Below are 18,759 nucleotides of genomic sequence, written 5' to 3' on the forward strand. Positions count from 1 at the left end.
GATTTTATCACATAATCACTACAATTCACATGAAAAATGTAAAAGGAAATATTTTATCCTGCTCAAAACATTCAGATATAATAAAAAGGATGGAGTCTCATTCTACAGACCTGCCAGATAAACCTTTTGGACTTGTAGATATGGCAGATTTCCTGGAGAAAAAAAAAAAAACAAAAAAAAAAAAACTACAAGCCCAAACTGTTACAGCTAGCTTTTTTTTTTTTTTCTTTAGATAAATATATGTACACAGCTTTTTTATGGACTTGCTTGGTTCAAATCTCTATGAACTTCATGCCAACTTTTAGATAACCCTCTTCTAGAGATATCTGTCCTGGCTAGTAAACAAATATTGCTGTATGCTTTGCCTCTGTTTTTAAGAGCAGCTTTGGGTTTGACTAGTGTGCTTTGTTACAGGAGCACAGATCCTTTGCACAGTGCTGCTGATCAAACCTGGTGCCTGGAGCCATCGTCTTGCAAGGATCCTCCAAAAAATAGGCCTAGAAAAATTCACTGTGGTTGCGATGAAACATGTACACCTGGAACCAGACATTGCCTTAGGACTCCTTTCTTCTGAAGTGAAGCAGGTTTGTTATGAAACTGGCAGATCTACAGCTATGCTTAGATTTAGAGTGGGAAAATATGTGAGCTAGTGAGTAATCCATTCCTGAAAGAGCAAAAACTCCCATCCGGGATTTCTTAGTTATTGTTAGAAGTGAGCTATATAGAACAATCATATCTGTACAATACCATGCACAAAGCAAGCTGACAGGCTGACAGTTTCTTTTATCGTATGCCATAAAGAAGCAGACCTAGTTTCTCTAAAACAAAAGTTCAGAGGACATGGGTGATACAGACCTCCCAAGAATTTGTTTAATTGCTAATTTACCATGCTGACTCTTAACTGCAAAGCAGGCGTCCCCTGTTTCTTCCCCTACAATCAATCCAGGTAGGGCACCTCAAGAAGTGTACTGCCCTCCCTGCCTGTGTGCCTGGTTTTCCATCCAGCTCCAACCATGGAGCTGGAGAACATTTCCTTGCACTGCCAGAGAATATATATACCTCCAGAGCCCAGTGACAGTATGGCATTACATTACATCTACAGTTGAGTTTCTGTTCCAGAAGCATGTGTGCAAGAGTCTATAAAAATGACCTGCAAAGAGAGAAAATGATTTTGCTGTCAGTTCTACTGTCTAACAGACAATAAAGAGGGTTTTTAAACCTTGGGGCGTTAAAGGTTTTTGTTAGCTGGAAATAGGTTTGTTTCTGCTCTTTTATAGCATTAGAAATTCATTTTTTGCCCAACCTGAAATATTCTGAGATGATAGCTGAGCGTAAAGATATTGTGAAAATCAGGAAATGAGGAGGTTTTTTTGTTGTTGTTGTTCTTTAAAAAAAATATTATTTGATTGCTTTCCTGAAGACACTCAACCAATTAACTTTTACAGAGAACAAGCCTTTTTAGTGGATATTACTCTTGAGTTAAGTTGGGAGAGTTTAAAGCACCTATCACAGGAATTCATAATAGTCTTCTAGAAGAAGATGGGAAATATCACAAGACAGTGTACTAACATAACTATCTATCGGAAAAAAAAAATAATACTTTCTGCATAATAGCAAAGGAATCGGGCAAAAGCATCTGATACTTAAATATTTGCAGATCTTTGATAAGAGGAGTATAGTGCCAATTAGAGTTGCTGGGGAAGTACTTTCCAATAAAGTTTTTAATCACGTGATGAAACACAATAATATTTAGTTGATCATCTGAAACAAAAGACGTTTAAAAAAAAATCTAAATGTCTACCTTGGGAAGTAATGTAGATATTAGGGTAAATTTGAAAAGAAGTTATTTCATGAAAATTTTCTCTTGTTTTTAAGAGTTCTCTAACACACTGGAGCAGCTGTTGAGCATTGATTTAGTTTCCTTGAAGAGCTGGTGACTAATGAGCTTAAAAATTACAGAGTACTGGGGTTTTGTTCATGGAAAAAAGCATGTTCTGAAAGTGAGAAAGCAGTGATAATAGACTGCCTTTGGCAAGGGGCAATGGGCAGTAGGAAATGCTTGCTATTGTACAGGGGCTCCTCCTCATTTTAGAACATGTCCAAAAATCTTTTAGTCGTGTGGACTGATACAGTTTGGGCTCCCAAGACAAACAGGTAAGATTTTCAGAAAGCCTCAGCATGCTTCAGGGACTGGATTATTTTGAAAATCTGGCTTGTAATTGTTACAATGGCAGCTGGTGAGAGCAGAATTATTTTTCACAGCTGAATTTCATATAAGCAATTGAATCAGAGCAATGTTCGTTGTAGATCTGTCTCTCTGTTTAGGGGACAACAGGATACAAGGCTGTTTTTAAAAAGAGGCTCTTAACTTGGAGGCAGACTGCTGAGATTTAGCATCTCCTGTTGAAGAGCTTGGAGCCAGTGTCAAACCCTTCTAGAAGTTCTGTTCCAGGCTTTCTGCCTCTTTCTCACCCAGATTCTGATCCAAAATCCATCTCTAAAATAATCTCTAGAAACTCCCATGTGCTGTGCAGTGTGCCAGTTTGGTTTATGTACATAGTACTTTGGTATCAAATTTGGGATTTAGTCACTGGTAGCAATACCTAGCATCTCCTTCCTCTTTCAAACGTGTTATTTACATGCACATTTATGAATATCCTCAGCAACATGCTTTCAGCAACATCATTGCTTTTTCAACTTAAATACTAGCAGTCAGCTTCTTAGTAGCTTTTGGCCATTGGACTATGATAAATAATGAGGTGGTTCGCTGTTTGCTGAGATTGTCTAATCACAATAATGCTTTTTACCTGAAGGCTAATAATAATAATAATAAAAGCAAAGGTCAGCTAAACAGAGCTGACACTGTCTTCTCAGCTTTTACCATGACACTAATAGTGTTGAAATTGTGAGAAGGAACTGCTCCCAGAGGGAGTTCTGCCTGTTTTGATTGGTTTTCCTGTCTGCATTTATCCAGGATCCAGAACTGCAGAGACTCACAGTTGTAGCTGCTAGAGAGAAAGCCTGATTTTACAATGGAAGCTGATCAATCTTCCAGGAATTTACCTGATACGGTTGCCAGTGGCAGCAGGTCACTGGATTCAATAACTTGACTGCTTCCCTCCAGTCCTGTCTTGTGAGTCTAACGGCAGAGGCAGAAGGACAGTTTTGCTGCATTTTAATCCTGTTAGTCCTCCAGAGCCAGCACACAGCTGGAACTTCCTCTCTGTGTGCATCAACAAAATTGCTCACTGAATTCGAGTCAGCTGCACATGTGCAATCTCGCTGCAGCTGCTCGGGTATCAGCAAGGACACAGTTTGAAGACAGTGCAGAGGCAGGATGTAAATAAAAGCATCATTTGCCTGGAAGGGTCTAGACCGGATACGAGGATGTATAAAAAGGAAAAAAGTCACCTTGACTCACTGACACCATTGCTAGCGGTTAGAAACAACATAGTCTTTAACCCCAAGCCTGCTCATAAGACAGGATACAGAAACAAAAGGCTTTTGTTACATAAATCTAAAAGCACTGTTCAGAAGCTCTGGAACAAAACAATTTCATTTTTTTATGTTCTGTTTAACAGAAACTGTCTTTGAACATTTTCTTTTGCAGATGTGTCTGACATGGAGTCAAATGAATGTTGATATGTTTTGTCCAGAGCTTTTGAAAGTTTTCATGGAGACGTCATCATTGTTTTTCATCTCCCAAGGAGAAGTCTTGATGACTACTTGGAAAAGTGGATTATGTGCATATTTTTTAAACTATCAAAAGTTTTCAAGCAAAAAGGGCTTATTTTGTATTATACAGAACTGAATTAATGTCAGAATTTTGCAGTGTGCTATGACATGCTGAAACTCTTTATCCTAATCTAAACAGAGCATTCTAATCACAACACAGCCTGCGAAACTTCCCCGTATGTTTCTCATGTGCAGTCATGCAATGTGACTGCCATCCCAGAGTTTCCTTTGCCCTTTATTTCCATGGGATGGGTGGACTGCCAAATATCACAACTTGTATCAAATCTCTTATCTAACTAACCAGCTTAAGAATGGGTCTGTCTCATGGGTCATTTTGCATTTGCAAATATCAGGATTGAGTCGGTGATTTTCAATTTGTAGCCTGCTTAGAAGTATAGTTTAAGAGGAATGTGAGTGTGAGAAGATTTGGGTCAAAGTCAGTGAATGGTTTCCTATGATAGAAAAACAAAAGAGGCCTTGAAGTATTTTATCTTCATTTTTTTAAATGAAATGGTAGGATTTTCCTTCGGAAATGCTTTATCTAGAGAACTGTCATTCTCTGGTGCTTTCAAAAGATTAAAAAAGAGAGGAATGAAAATCTTTAGGGGGCTGAATGATGTTATTCAGTTGAAACAAGCAAGAGTTTTTCCCTCTATGTTTTAATTTCTTCAAAAATTGGAAAAAAAAAAAAAAAAAAAAAGGAAGTAACCATAGCTTGGTTTAGCCAGCAAGCTGAAAATGTTGTCTGTAAGCTGTAAAGAGCACACAGCAGTGCCCTGGAGCTGCTTGGCAGTGCTGGTGTTGCTGCACTTTGCCATTTGGAGGGCAGGGAGGCAGACCCGTGTGCTTCTGCCACTTTTTTAAGATGAAGGGAGCAGGAAGAGGCAGCTTGCAGCTGCTGTGGACACCCTGACCTCGCACTCAGTGGAAATATCTGCAACAAGCTTGGGTTTCCAAGGTTTTGCTTAATGAAAATAGTCAGCTTGGCCTTGACGGCTCTGCTGCTCAGGCACCTTCTGCCCCAGGCGCTTGCAACCTTTCCCTGGGTTTCTCACTCATTATGTCTGTCTCTGGCCAACAAATTGGTCTCTGGTTGCTGGTGCAGTGGCTGCTAGTTGTTTTTACCACTCATTCTGAGTTAAAGAAAGATCCCAGGGTGCTGTGACCTGCACAGCTGTGTGACAAATATCTCTGCTCAGGGTGAACTGGCAACATGTGTAAAAGAAACAAAGGTAGAGAAAATTGTTGTGGAGCACACAGTACATCAGTGGCAAAGCCAGGAGGGCAAGCTGTTTTCTTTCAGCCTAGTGCCCTGTCCTGAGCATCCTCGTTTTAAGCTCGCTGTTTTTGTGGTCCAGATCCTGACTAGTGCATGAAATTGTACCACCCTCTAGGAGAGGCTGGGCTCTAGCAGCAGGGGGTGTGTGTTGGGGCTGGGGGGTCCTTTCTGTGAAATCAAAGAAGAGTTCTGGTATTTGTAGTCTAGCATGCTATATAAGCAGAACTAAACATGTCTCCTTATCCCAGAACGTTTACGGCCTCCGTGATATTGCTCATGTGTGTTGCTTCCCTACCTGAATGTCATGCTGAAGGTACTGTGAAAAGGGTATTTCACAAATCAGCGGTTCGGTAGTGGGCAACTAAGCTTCAAGTAGCAGTTTATATTCGTATTTACCCACGAAAAATGAACTCCACCTCCAGCCTAGCATGTGCAGATCATCAGAACAAGTCGCAGCACAAGGCTTTTCTTTCTTTTAGAAACACAATTTTGGTTCCTTTCTTACTAAAGAATTTTAAGAAATTAATGCAAAAGCAGTTTGTATGTGTAAAAACTGCCATTGGCTGATCCATGAACCTGAGGACTAAAATCGTGAGCTGTTTACAGCTACAAGACAAGCTCAGTATTTAACTTTGTTTAGCTCCATGTGTACTCAGGATGGGAACTAGACCTACTATTACCAGGTGATTGTCGCAGCAGATGCCAGCTCAGTGACTGTGGTATATGCTCTGGAAGCTCTGCTGGCAGAGGCCACTAGCATGCGTGTTGCAAAGAGGAGAGAAAGCAAAGAATAATAGCAGATCTGTTTGCTTCAAACAGAGATGGTTATAGCCGAAGGAAAAGCTGGGATGTATCCAGGACTCACCTGCACTGTTTATTATAATCTGTTCCCTTTCCATTATTTCTTTTCAGGATCCTGCTGTTTCAGAAGCTCATTGTACCTACCTTACCTCAGGCACTTCTCTTGTGCTTTGTCTTCAAAGACCAAATGCTGTGAAGAAGCTGATAGATTTACTGGGGCCGGAGGATCCTAAAGTGGCCCAAGCATTAGATCCATTCCTCTGGAGGGCTCAGTACGGCATCAGCACAGTCCAAAATGGATTTTATGGTAGGTTTTTGTAAAAAGAAAAGTCTGAAGGCTCAGATAGGAAATAGAAAAAACGTTATGTACTGTTTCCCTCCTGCATCATCACTACAGATCTGGCCTTAGCAGGCAGGCCATTATTCCCTAGAAAGCTTTCATTGTTTTCTTGGTGGCAGAGCTGAGTATGTCTCAAGCTATGAAATATTCTCCCAGAAGATATATCAAAAAGTCATCTTCTCAGAACAGCCCCAGATCTGTCTTCCTTCAGAAGAGATTTCCTTTGTTCTCTTCACTGCTTGGTTATTCTGCAATTATCCCCAATAACCCATCTGTCTTCTCTCTGCTTGTGAGTCTCCTCCTGATAACCATTGGCCAATTGCAACCAGATTTCACAGAGGGTTTAAAGTCTTCAGGACAGTGAGCTCCTCTAGTATCTCAAAACATTAATGACTGGGTAGAAAGAGGTGATCAAAAATTGCTCCCAATGAGGAAAGCAGGTAAACTCAGCTGTTTTCCAAGAGACACTCTTGCCAGCTGGCACATCAGCAGAGGCATGCAAGCTAGTCAGCATCCTCAGTGTGCTGAACCAGCCACAGTTTCATCTGCCAGCAGCAGGTGGAAGAAATGGGAGGGGGAGCTAGGATGTTGCAGTGTATATGTTGGGTGGGTGAGATAGAAGATAGCTGAGGGTATGGGTGAAGGGTGGGAAAATGGGATGTATTGCCGGAGAGAGAACTAGGAAGAACTAAGGGTATTGTAGGAGAGGGGGAAGGGGAGACTTCCCAAGGGGAGAGGGGGAAGGACATCATTTAAAAATTCCTAAGGAATCATTAGTTGACTGCCCATGTGTAGTTTGCTTTTCTCAGTGTGGTGCTCTTTGTGCTGTATGTAGTTAAAGGAGTATATCAGTAGTAAAATCAATAAACATAAACACAGGTGAGCTAGCAGGGACTGTATGCTTTCAGGTTCCTGTCAAGATCCATTGGATTAATTGGCTCTTTTTATTGTATTCTGTACTGTCAGATCGCTCCATCATTTTGTCCATATCAAAGAGCAGAACTGGTAGTGAACAAAGTATCATAGAATCATTACGGTTGGAAAAGACCTCCAAGATCATCTGTTCTAACTGTCCCCCATCCACCAATATATCCACCACATATGGCTTGGGGAAGAGAATCGACCCCTTGATTTAGAATGTCATTTTGTCAGATATGGTCATAATCCTTAGGACTAAGATACATCAAGAGAGATCTCTTACCGTGATTACTTACAGGATCTCATTTGTAGGAGTGACAGGAGAGCAGGGTCTACCTACACAAGAAATGGTCAGAGCTCTTCAGCCAGTACTTTTCCGTTATCAGCCCCTGCTTCTTTTGCTCATAAGATTAATGGATTGCCTTTCCATGTTGCCTTGAGAATGAGAACTCATCAGTCATGGGTAATATATACCCAACCTTAATGTACCCATGCTACACTTAGAGCTTCCCTAGCATAACTCTGTTAGTTTACTCTGTTGGCGAGAGAGCTGTGTGTTAGAGAAACCCTCAGATGTCTGCTTTGGGATTCCCTTCAGATCTCTGCTTCCTCCCAGGGCTGGGCTGGGCACAGAGCTGAACTAGCTGGCCAGCACCTGCCTGCTGAGACCAGATTGTGTATTAGTGTATTAGAGCCAGCTATACGGATGGCTCACAAAGCTGTAATTGCACACATTCAAGGAAAATTGTTGCAGCTGTAGTTTATGTACACAGCAACTCAAATTCAGGAATTTGATCCAGCTGCTATGCTAAGGAGGAGTCTGTCGCTAAGGAAAGGTGTGTTCTTAACCCCTTGCACCTCCAAGAGTTTATCCTTCAAAAAGGGAGAAACATTTGCCTACAAGTTAAGCAGGAAGAGTTTAGTCGTTGCACAAGTGATCATCTGGGGGACCATAGAAAATACTGCTTTCCTAGGAGGGAATACCGAGTTTCCTCAGTTTTGCTCCAGCTGAGGAAGATCTTTAACCAATACCATCTTGCTGAAATGGAACAAACCCTCAGTGTTTCCTTTGGAAGTGACTAGGGAAATTAAGTAAGATGAAGACCAGCTTCCAGTGATACAGTCAAACCAAGCACTGCAGTTTTAGTGCTCTGAGACTCTGCTGCAGAGGTAAACCTGCATTCCTCCCATGTCCTCCGGGCCTTATGAAGTCACTGTGTAGTGCTTTTTCTTGAACCCAAGGAGCTGTGTGTGTGCACCTGTGCATCTTATACAGTCTTATACCTTGAGCAAAGTGAGAGCAAAATGTTGCTATTCTGCTTTGAAAGCATTTGTGTCCTTTTTGTAACAGCATCAATGATTTAAACAAGAAAGATTTGACATAGAGGTACATAAAGGATACGGCATGACTTATGCACTGGTTACTTACACAGTCTCAGGATTGTAAACTACTGCATTAAGGACTCCGGCTATACAATACCTAGAGTTATGAAGTTCCACGCAGGGCTGAGTGATCTAGGAGCAGCAAGGCAGAATTTTTTTTTGCAACATGTAGCCTGCAAAAATGATAATATTTCAGAAGATATTTGCGTTTTGTATATTTGTATCCCAGGAGGATGGATCTGTGCCAGCACATTGACAATCTATCTGAACTCCAGTTACATAGAAATAGCTTTTCCTTCTTAAACATTTTCCACCCACAAATCTCAAAACATTCTGAGTAGTGGTTTATAACAGTGTTGCTTTATAGGATAATATTCAAATGCTAAACTGGAGGGACCTCTCAAGCCCCTGAGTTGAGTTAATGCTATCACTGGCAGCCCCATCATCGATTCACTTTCATAAGCATTCACCCAATTGGATAGCTGTTAGAGAACTTCACAGCTGTGGTACCTGGAAATCTTATTACATTTTCAAATTTAAACATAGTCATAAACAGCTTGCATCCATTTGTTCTTGTGCCAGTACCTGTACTTTAAGTAGTTCTTTTTCTTCTCTGACCTTTTCACCTTGCTGTATTTATCAGAAATCAGACTCCTTATCTTTTTGTTATGTTGGATTTAACAACCCAAGGTCTTTTAGTTTTAACTCTTCAGATGATTCTTCGTTCCTTCTCTGATCCTCATGTTCATTCTTTGTACCTCTTCTAATGTCAATCTGCTTTTTGTGACCACAGGTGAACGGAATAATATACTTCTATCAGTAATATCTCACTAATTATAGAATCACAGAATGATTTAGGTTGGAAAAGACCTCTGAAAGACCTCCAACTGTTGTTGGACCATAATGTTTTCTGTTGCCCTGTTGTACACCCACATCACCGGCATATTTGGGCTTACATCATGGTTATAAAGCACACTTGCTTTAGTATCTAGTAACTCCTTCCCATTCAGCAAGACTGAACTCTTTGTCAGGGAGTGTAGTGATGGGAAAAGGAATAATGGCTTTAAACTAAAAAACGGGTAGATTTAGATTAGATTTAAGGAAGAAATTATTTACTATGAGGGTAGTGAGGCACTGGAAAAGGCTGCCCAGAGAAGTCATTGATGCCCAATCCCTGGAAGTGTTTGAGGCCAAGTTTGATGGAGCTTTGAGCACCCTGGTCTGCTGGGAGGTATCCCTGCCCATGGCCCGGGGCTAGAACCAGATGATCTTTAAGGTTGCTTCCAACCCAAACCATTCTGTGATTCTAAGACTAGACTGGTGTGATCCAGAAACATGTGAGAAAAAGAATGGGGGGATTAGAGCTAGTATTGAAGAGTATCACTGTCTCTTTAACATGCTTCCCTTGACTACACTGTGAGGAAAAAGGAGTCTTGTTTACATGTAGAACAAGCTGCGTGATAATAGAGTAGAATCAAAATACCAAGGAGGCAATGAAACTATTCTAAATATAATGGTTTTAAATGTTTGCTATTACTGTACGGAACAGCTGGCCTTTAAAGCAATTACTTCAGTAAGTTGCACATCATCAATCTCTCAGGAAGATGAGTGTGAGTCCAGAGAATGTTTAATTCATGGCCTGAGAGAATCTTCTCATTGTATTTATCTCTCAGGCTCCAAATCCTATCAAATAGCTGTCCGGGATATGAAGCTGTTTTTCCCAGAAGGGCTGTGCTGCGCCGAGTGTCAGACATTAGAGGAGGAAGAGGTAGGATTCTGCCCTTTCCTGAAAAGTATCCTATTGTGTCAGAGCAGTGACTTTGGTCCTGCTACCCCTTGACTTCCTTCCCCTTACACTCTAGATAATGCGTTCTTGCTGTGTTTCACCAGCTGCTGAGATTTCCTTCTCCTGTGAATGTCCCTGTCACAATGTGCTAACTTTGTATTGACCCAGACAGTCTCAGTGGAAAAGTGCTTTTTCAGAGATGTTTGTTCAGTGACCTGTGCTATAAATTCAGGAGGGCTCAGGACTGATGCTTTAGAAGCAAACTTCCCACACTGAGCCAACATCACTTTGGAAGCAGGTCATAGGGAAGCAGCATCACTGGTGATTGCTGAGACACAGCCGGCCAGAGGCTGATTGTTACCAGGTTTTCTCACGTAGTGCTCAGGAACTGAGAATAAAGCAGGACAGCTGATATATATAGCTCACCAATTGCTGAATGTGTCCCACAGAGTGCATACATGCTCACAGCATGGAGCACTGCCACATGTGCGTGAGAAGGGTGCTGTCCCCGAGAGGTACTGGTCCACAGCATGGGAAAGGGTGGAGCAGTCTCTCGTAAGACATCTCATGTTATAAAGTGCTGACACAGCTTACAGAGCTGCTGGGTGCCAGCATCTTTGTCTGCCTACACTGGAAGGCATAAAGACTCAGACCCTTGCCTCTTGGCTGGTATTGTGGGTTGTGCTGAGAAGCCTACTGGTACTGGCATGAACAGCTTCTGCTCATCTGGCCCTTCACACGGCGTCAATGCTGGTCTCCGATTCAAACCACCATAATTTGCCAATGGCTAAAATGAAACAATAAGTCTTTCCTCTTCAGCTAGTTTTGTATGTTGTTTCCACTCTGACCGGTTTCTTCTCAAAACCAGAGTCTGAAATGATGGGTTATGCCCAGCAAAGGGCTGGAAATTTTTGACTGATGTCCTCATGGCACAGAGGTGACCCAATCAAGTCAATCCAAGGAGGTTAGCTCTAGAACTGCAAGTAGCTGGCCAGATCTTCAAAGTACTATGTGTATGTCCTCCTTCAGTGACTCAGTCCGAAATAGAAAGGCTACACTGTGCTGGGACACATGGGTGTGCTGATTCAGCCAGAGACAGAAGGGGGCTGCTACACACTGGAGTGACACTGGGTAAAGATCTCACAGAATCACAGAATTTCTAGGTTGGAAGAGACCTCAAGAGCATCAAGTCCAACCTCTGACCTAACACTAACAGTCCTCCATTAAACCTTATCCCTAAGCTCTACATCTAAACGTCTTTTAAAGACCTTGAGTCTTGGAGTCTTTGAGCTTCTGGCCTTTAAGAGTTGGGAACAGAGGTGTCTGGATACAAGACCGTTAAAAGGATAAAAAGATGCCATACTTAGTTAAGCCCCAATAAAAAGGAATGCATACAAAATGTTCTTTTATTTCCAGACAACCAGATGTTTTCTAGGCTGGCAATTATAGGAGTACACAACACCAACAAAAGCTTCACAGCTTGGCTGAATCAATACTTAAGAAGAGTTATCCTTGCAGATTAGGTAACAACGTTCACATGACTTGCCTCTTTCTCCTTCCCTTCCCTCCTGCAGATCTATAACCTGAAACGTGACCCCATAGTTGGTTTGGAAATCAACAAGCAGCGCAAAATCATAAAACATGAAACAGGAGCGCGGCTCAATTTATTGGGCTCTGGGCAACCATGCGATCTTGGTAAGGAAATGCGTAACTCTTGATATAGATTGAGACTGTTATTGATTAATTGGACAGCAAGACAAACCATCTGGTGACAGCAAGATTTGGTATTGATGTCCTTTCAGAAAGGAGAGACAACTGAGCTGCAAAGAGCAGCTCCAGTGGAGTCCGGCCATTTAACTGTTTACCTGCCAGGTCTTGCCAGTGCTTTCCTGGCCTTAAATATAGGGCTGTTCAGAAGTGCTGACTTTGTCACCAGCAAAAGAAAAAGCACTGTCAACACAGATAATGTAAGAAGCAGTGAACTTTTTTTCTGCTGAACTTTTACAATATGTTTCAACACCAGCTTGGCCACAGTGGTTTGCGTGCCCATTCAGAGCTTGCCACAGGAGAGACCGAGACGCCATCGTGATGGGCAATCGTGAGACCTTTTGTTCTGTACATAGATAGGTAGCAATTTATGCAGGGAGTGCTTTTGGCAGTGTAGACATCTATCTCTTGGGAACTGGACTGAGATCTCATTCAGTTCCCACTAGCTGCTGAACAGCTGCCAGCTCAAAATGACTTCCAGTTAGTGCTGGTCTGAATTTGTTCTGAAGGCACAACTTCAGCAAGCCTGTCAGTGCCCTCAGATGCCTACGGTTGCTCTGGGTCTTTTCTGCTGACTGTACTTGATTGCATGTATACAACACAGGCTGTGATGCTGTGCCTTTTATGTCAGGAGATGTAACTCACACATGGATGTTTGTGGCCCGATCCCAAGCTTTTATAACCAAGCAGTGACCAGGTAAAGTATCCCTGTGGTATTCACTGGGGAGCAGACATGTTTGGACTCGGGTCGTTCTCATTCCTTTCACTTGAGTTCCAATGTGACCAGCAACCAGGAGGGTGGGCAGCTGAGAAAATGTTCCTGCACTGCAACTGATTGCTGCAGTTAACCCCAGCAGTAAAACCACAACATTGTTGTGGACTGGCAGAAGAGCATGATAAAAATGCTGTGGATATACAGATGCTTATTTCCTATCTTAAGCCCTTACTGATGTGTGACTTTTGGCCCCATACCAGCAGGTTCACAAGATAGCACGTGTAGAAGTGCAAGGATGATGGCAGTAAGTCAAGACCTTTGCCTTAATGAGAGCAAAGGTGCTTGGTAGGCACCAGGTCACTTTGTGTAGGGGGTCTCTGAAGAAGAAATTTCCCAAGGTCATTATCAATGGATTCTTTCCATTGTCTTATATTGACCTTGGATGATGTCCTACACATTCTTCATGATAATGACAAAAATCACATGTGTAAGGCCCTGTCTCCTCAGGCAAGCTCCTTCTTTTTTTTTTTTTTTTTTTTTTAATGTCACATGCTAATACATCAGAAATTGGCTACATGAACATTTTAGATTTAAATGTTAGCTGGGGTGAGGGGTGAGGCCTGTCTCACAACATTACTGACATTCCCAAGCCGTTATATGAGCCCTGAAATAAGAGATTGGCAACTGTGTGTATTTAACAGCAGCTTCTGGGGGGGTGACCAGGCTGTTCTGCATGTAGCTGCCTGAACTTATCTGGATGGCTGCGGAGATGTCACCACATTGTTGTGTTTCCTTTGGGATGTGTTGGCTCAAGCTCTGTTCAGAGGGAAAAGCTACAGTGAGAGGAGACTTGCAGGTGTTCCCCATCCAAACTATTCCATGCTGCTATTGCTGACAAGCAGAGTATTTCCCCCAACAGCTCAACTGCACCTTGGAAAAGGACCAGGCCTGAAGTGCAGTTTTGTTGTGACTGAAGTACTTCTTGATTTTAGCCTAGCTTGCAAGTTAACAATAATAACAACAGAGAGCTAGTTGTGGAGAGAGCAAGGGTATTCTGCAAGTTTTGTATGGCTCAGTCTTGGGAGCAAATCTCAAAATACGTGCCCCCAATTTCCTGCTTCATAAGGAAATCTCTTTGCTTTGAAGATGTTTAAGCAGAGTGAAAAGAAAATTAATGTACAGCCCTGATGTGTCTGCGTCTCAGAAAATGTTTTTCAAAGAGCTACTGTCCTGGAAAAGCAAGTACACGTGATCTCTGAACTGTCAGGCACGATATAGTAAGCGCCGCCAGCAAACCAGACACATCATTCACTTCACGGTCTCATCTTAAACGCTAGAGGTAGCTCTTGCACACAAAGAAACCTCCTTTCTGCAATTGCCACAAAGCTCTGCCTAATGGACAGACGGATTTATCATGGGGAAAATATGAAATACATTAAATCTTATGTATGTTGCTGAGAATTACATTTTGGATTATAAAAGCGGCTGGATTAACAGATTTCTTTGCGTGGAAGAAATTAAATGGAATAGAGTCTGCTGTAGCAAACCAGCAGCTGTCCTTGTCTGACTCCTGAAATGGGGTCACAACTGCTGTCTTGTGATCTCCAGAAACGTACACGTAGGCATACAGCAGTTTGACAGTTTGGGATGAGCAATCACATCTGGGAACATCCCAAATGATATAACAATGCCTGAGTGCCTCTGATCTTCCAGTTACTTGTATGTGGCAGGGAAGAATTACTTAGAGGGCTAGCAGTTGGCAGGGGTACGTATAAAGCAAGCATCTGTTATGTTTTGATCTTTTCCCATCAGATCAGCCACTGCTTGATAACCTCTGCCAAACCACTTGCCTCGTCTTGCCTGGGATCATCCTTCGGGGGTCAGACCCACCTTATGTTGAACTGCTTGATCAGCTTATTGGCAAAGATTTCACAATGACTGGAGTACGCCTCACTGTCCTGGACGCACCACAAGCTCATTGCATCTCTGAGATACTAAGCAGGGCAAAGTGCAGTGTTGCAGCAAAGGTATGAAACAGCTGGAGTTGTTTTGTTTCTTTCCCTGTGGAAGAAGAGTCATTTGATGCAGTGCTGTGCTAAGATGTCCGGGCTAGTTCTGGGCAGCCTAGTTTTGGTAGCAGCATTAGCAGAGCACTGCAATCTGGTCTCTAATATGCTGGTAAGTAATTTGGGCAGTGTGCCTTGCTAGCTCGTTCCTACCTAGTGTTCCTCTATCTCCATTAGCTCACTGACACCTAAACTTGACATTGTTATGTTCAAACATATCCTTACTGTGAATGGTTCATCCCCACTAGACATTTTATTCCATTCACCTATCAGTGAGCAGTTGCTGCTATTATGTATGTTCTGCTGTATTTATCTGGAAGAACAAGACAGAATACAGCATTTTCTATTTCCCTTCCTGTAATCGCACCCCATTAATCCTCTTCTACGATGTTAAATAACCCTTCCACTTTTTGGATGGTGCCCTGGAGTTCTGGGCAGAGATTTAATTTTGTGTCTCATTCTGCTGGTGATGACAACTCAAGCCGCAGTCCAGCATTGAGTTTAAGCAAGTGCTCACGGGGTGTAAGCACAAGATATGCTTCTGGGGCGAGCTAATACATCACTTGACATCAGTGCAGCACTGTGCCTGAACTGTTTTTCTCTTTGTACTTGATGTAGGATAAGCCCAGCGTTTCAGGAACCTTGCTAGAGCAAAGCAGTAAGGTGGAATGCACAAGAAAGTGCTGTTAGGAGCAGAGAGTAAACACCAAGGGAAACTACTTATACTGGAAGTAGTGATCAACAAGGGGCTGTTAGAGGCACACAGCGGTTCCTATGAAAAAAATACAAACATTTGTGTTCCTATCCCTTCAGTTCTTATGAGAGTCTTAGGTGTTACCTGTAATAAAAGCAGGTAAGATCTTTTTAGGTTGTGATTTTTTAAACTGACAGCATCCCTTTGAAGTACAGCTGTACAGAATAGCAATTACATCTAGCATCCAATTAGTCTAAGCACTACTTTCTTCTCCTGTGGTTCCCCTGAGGATGCCATCCCTCTGCGCACAGGAATGTGCAGACCTCTTTAGGAAGGACAAAGCGAATCAGCGTGTGGGAAGGAGAGCCACAGCAGTGGCACTGCTCTCCTGGCGATGGAAACGCTTCCTCCTGTCAGAGATGAATTACTCTGGGCAGAGCTGGCATGTCTCCAGGAGGGTCTGGCACTGCTGAGCCAAAGGTGAACATTACAGCATTTGTGTTCCCTTGCCAGAAGGAAGATGGGCTCCTTCAAGTAATGAGTGTTTCTGCTACAGTATCTCAAACATTTACAGTTATCTCCATATTCCTGCTTCCAGCAGACTTAGTGACAGACTAACACCTCTAAGCAACCTGCTTATTTTCACTCTGAGGGATGGGAACAGGAATAATAGCAAGCCACAGGAATGGGTTAACTAACGGTCCAGACGCGATATTCTTTCAGTTTGAAAGAATCTGTCTCTGTCTTTCCTGTCCTCACACAACACACAACCAGTTATCTGTGCTGTCAGCAGCTCATCAGTGAGGCTTACAGACTTATTTAAGTGGATAGCAACCCAAAGCTCTGTTCTTCCTTCCCGTAGTGTTCCCTTTTAATGGACGGTTTGTGTCTGGTGTTAGCGGCAGAGCGAGACAATGCGGTCATTTGCTTCGACTCCCTGCTGGACAGGTAAGTGAGGAACAATATCACTTTAACAGCACTTTTTCACCACTGTCTCAACTCTCTACCATATAGTGTGCGATCTGAACAAGGACAGCTGATCTTCGTTTCTGTAATTCTCTTGTGGTTTAGACTCACATGATGTTAGGTACCACTCAAAGGCGATGTGTTCATCCTAAGCTGTGTTGTTTTTAATCTATTGATATCTCAGAGCATTCCTTAGTCTCAAGTCCGTGTGTCCCATGCTCAGGATGTTAAATACTGAGTTGTGGTGTTTGTTAAGGACTTGGAGTGTCTGTAAGACTTAGCAACATCGTTCCACAAATACAGGGAGTTCTCTAAAATAAGGGCTCACATTGGGAATAGACCTGCTGAATCAATAAAATTCCTAGGAGAAATATCTTAGCAGATTCTGTGTTTGTTATGAAAAAAAAAATGCTTAAAATAAATACCAGAGAGCAAAATCAAAAATCAGCCTCTTAAATAAATCACCACAAATGCTGGGTAGAGGATTTACAGGCCTGGTAAAACAAACAGAACCCCTCTACAGGGACTGATTAGTGAAATAGAATGATTATCAGGCCAATTAACCCACTGTCTCCCAGAGGGAAAGTTTCCTTGCACAGGGGGTGGTATTTGGCAATGTGATGTGTAGTTCATGCACATGGTTTCCTCTGGGAAAGAAAGCCAAGAGAATCTGTTTTCTGACACAGTATAGAGCAGTCCAGCAGCTGCACCACTAAGGCTGCCATGACTTTGGCTGCTCCATCAGGAGGATTTCCAGACACTGTCAATGGGCAGGAAGAAAAATTCAAGGATGCTGGAGTTTACAAGCATCGAGGTGATCAAATCAGAATATTTGAATTGGTAGACATCTCAGAGTTCTCATACTTTGATCTAATTTTATGGTGCTCAGCTGCAAGGAAGGGCAGGTGGAACAAATTTTGTAGCATATTTTCAAATATGCTTTTAAGCTAATGACAAAATGTGGATATTGCTCCTATTGGTTTAAAATCCCACCCTAGGGAGCCACATCCTAAATCTTCCATCCAACAAGGTACAGCGCTAAGGGAAAAAAAAGAGCAACTGATCTTTCAAGTGAGTTTCCTTCTACCCTTTTCCTGCTTCACAGGAAAAAGTGAGCTATCAGGAGCCCCAAAGATCACTGCTGAAGGGAGTTCTGGGAGAGTGGCCGTCAGCAGGGCTGGGAGCCAATACAGTATCTCCCCCTGTTTATTTTTCCCAGACTTTCAGAGTCTGGGCACTGCATAACACGATCTGTAACACAGTGCTCCCCACTTCTGTAGGTTTAACTTGATGTGTTTTAAGATTGCCAGTCTGGAGGCAGCCCCCACAGAGCAGGCATCACAGTGGCTTCTCACTGCCATTCACAGTGAGCCCAGAGGCTGAGAGGGAAGTGCGGAGGAACAGATGTGGACATGGCCAGTCTCAGCTGTGTCCCTCATCCTGTATGGCTGCCTGTACAGCACATAAACTTCCTTGCCAAACTGCAAAACACATGTGCGTAAATCACAGTGGCACTCCCAAATGGCAGGATCCACTCTGCCTTTAGCCCCTGTGCCAGAACTGGTGATCCTGCAGCCTCTTAAAACTTGCTCTACAAGAATAATACTTTTCTTCCTGATCAATGATGCATGTGGAAGGGAGGGGCAGCAAAGTGTTGCCTGAGGATGGGGAGGTGGAGAGGCATTGATCCTTGGGTAGATCAGCTTCAGCCAACAGGTAAGCTTCCTCCACCATAAGCTATCATACTCTTTAAAATCAACTTTGCAAATATCTTTGAAAACACAGCCAGTCTGAGCTAGTGTCTCATAAGGACACTTCATGCTAAGGCATCTTCATTGCCTAGTTTATAAACATTTCAAAATAACATCTGAGGTTAATTACACTTATGGTTCCATCAGCAGGAGCCACGTGACCGCTCTTGCACCGAACAGATCGCTGTGTATTTATCTCACCCTTACTGCAGCAGGCCGGGATTCCACTACCTGCACGGGCTCTGGCCTGCATTTCAGCTGCATTGCTGAAGCACCAGGGTGTAAGAGATTGTTTTGTGGCCCTGGGAGCTGATTCACAGCTGAGCCACATCACTTAGGCTCTGTGCCACGGGGAAAACATTGCCATCTGTATGAAAGCCTGGACATGATGTCAGAGATGGGCTGTGATAAGAAGGAGGAGTCAGGTATTGGGAGGAACAATGCAGGCTCTGCCAGTGTAACTGCTCTCGGTTCAGAGCATATTAAAACTTTCCTAAGCCGGCTCTATCAGTGGCACATCAAGAAGACATTCAGTCACTGGAGGATGTGCTGTGCAGA

The 18,759-nt window shown here is 42.8% G+C and overlaps 1 protein-coding gene across 13 annotated transcripts in view; it reads left to right on the plus strand.

Moving 5' to 3' along the window:
• DNAAF8 (dynein axonemal assembly factor 8) overlaps window positions 1-18,759 on the plus strand; it is a 102,978-nt gene that overhangs the window by 71,433 nt on the left and 12,786 nt on the right. For 9 of the 13 annotated variants that reach the window (XM_084537227.1, XM_084537225.1, XM_084537226.1 and 6 more), the window contains exons 24-29: window positions 415-584; window positions 5,927-6,122; window positions 10,130-10,224; window positions 11,817-11,937; window positions 14,537-14,751; window positions 16,347-16,432. In XM_084537227.1, coding sequence (XP_084393353.1) covers window positions 415-584; window positions 5,927-6,122; window positions 10,130-10,224; window positions 11,817-11,937; window positions 14,537-14,751; window positions 16,347-16,432 — 883 coding nt within the window. The remainder of the gene's footprint in view (window positions 1-414; window positions 585-5,926; window positions 6,123-10,129; window positions 10,225-11,816; window positions 11,938-14,536; window positions 14,752-16,346; window positions 16,433-18,759) is intronic. The other 4 variants (XR_014698326.1, XM_084537221.1, XM_084537222.1 and 1 more) reach the window with 4 other exon arrangements.

Source organism: Aythya ferina, assembly GCF_964211825.1.
Source record: "Aythya ferina genome assembly, chromosome: 15".
In the NCBI taxonomy this organism is placed as follows: Eukaryota; Metazoa; Chordata; class Aves; order Anseriformes; family Anatidae; genus Aythya; species Aythya ferina.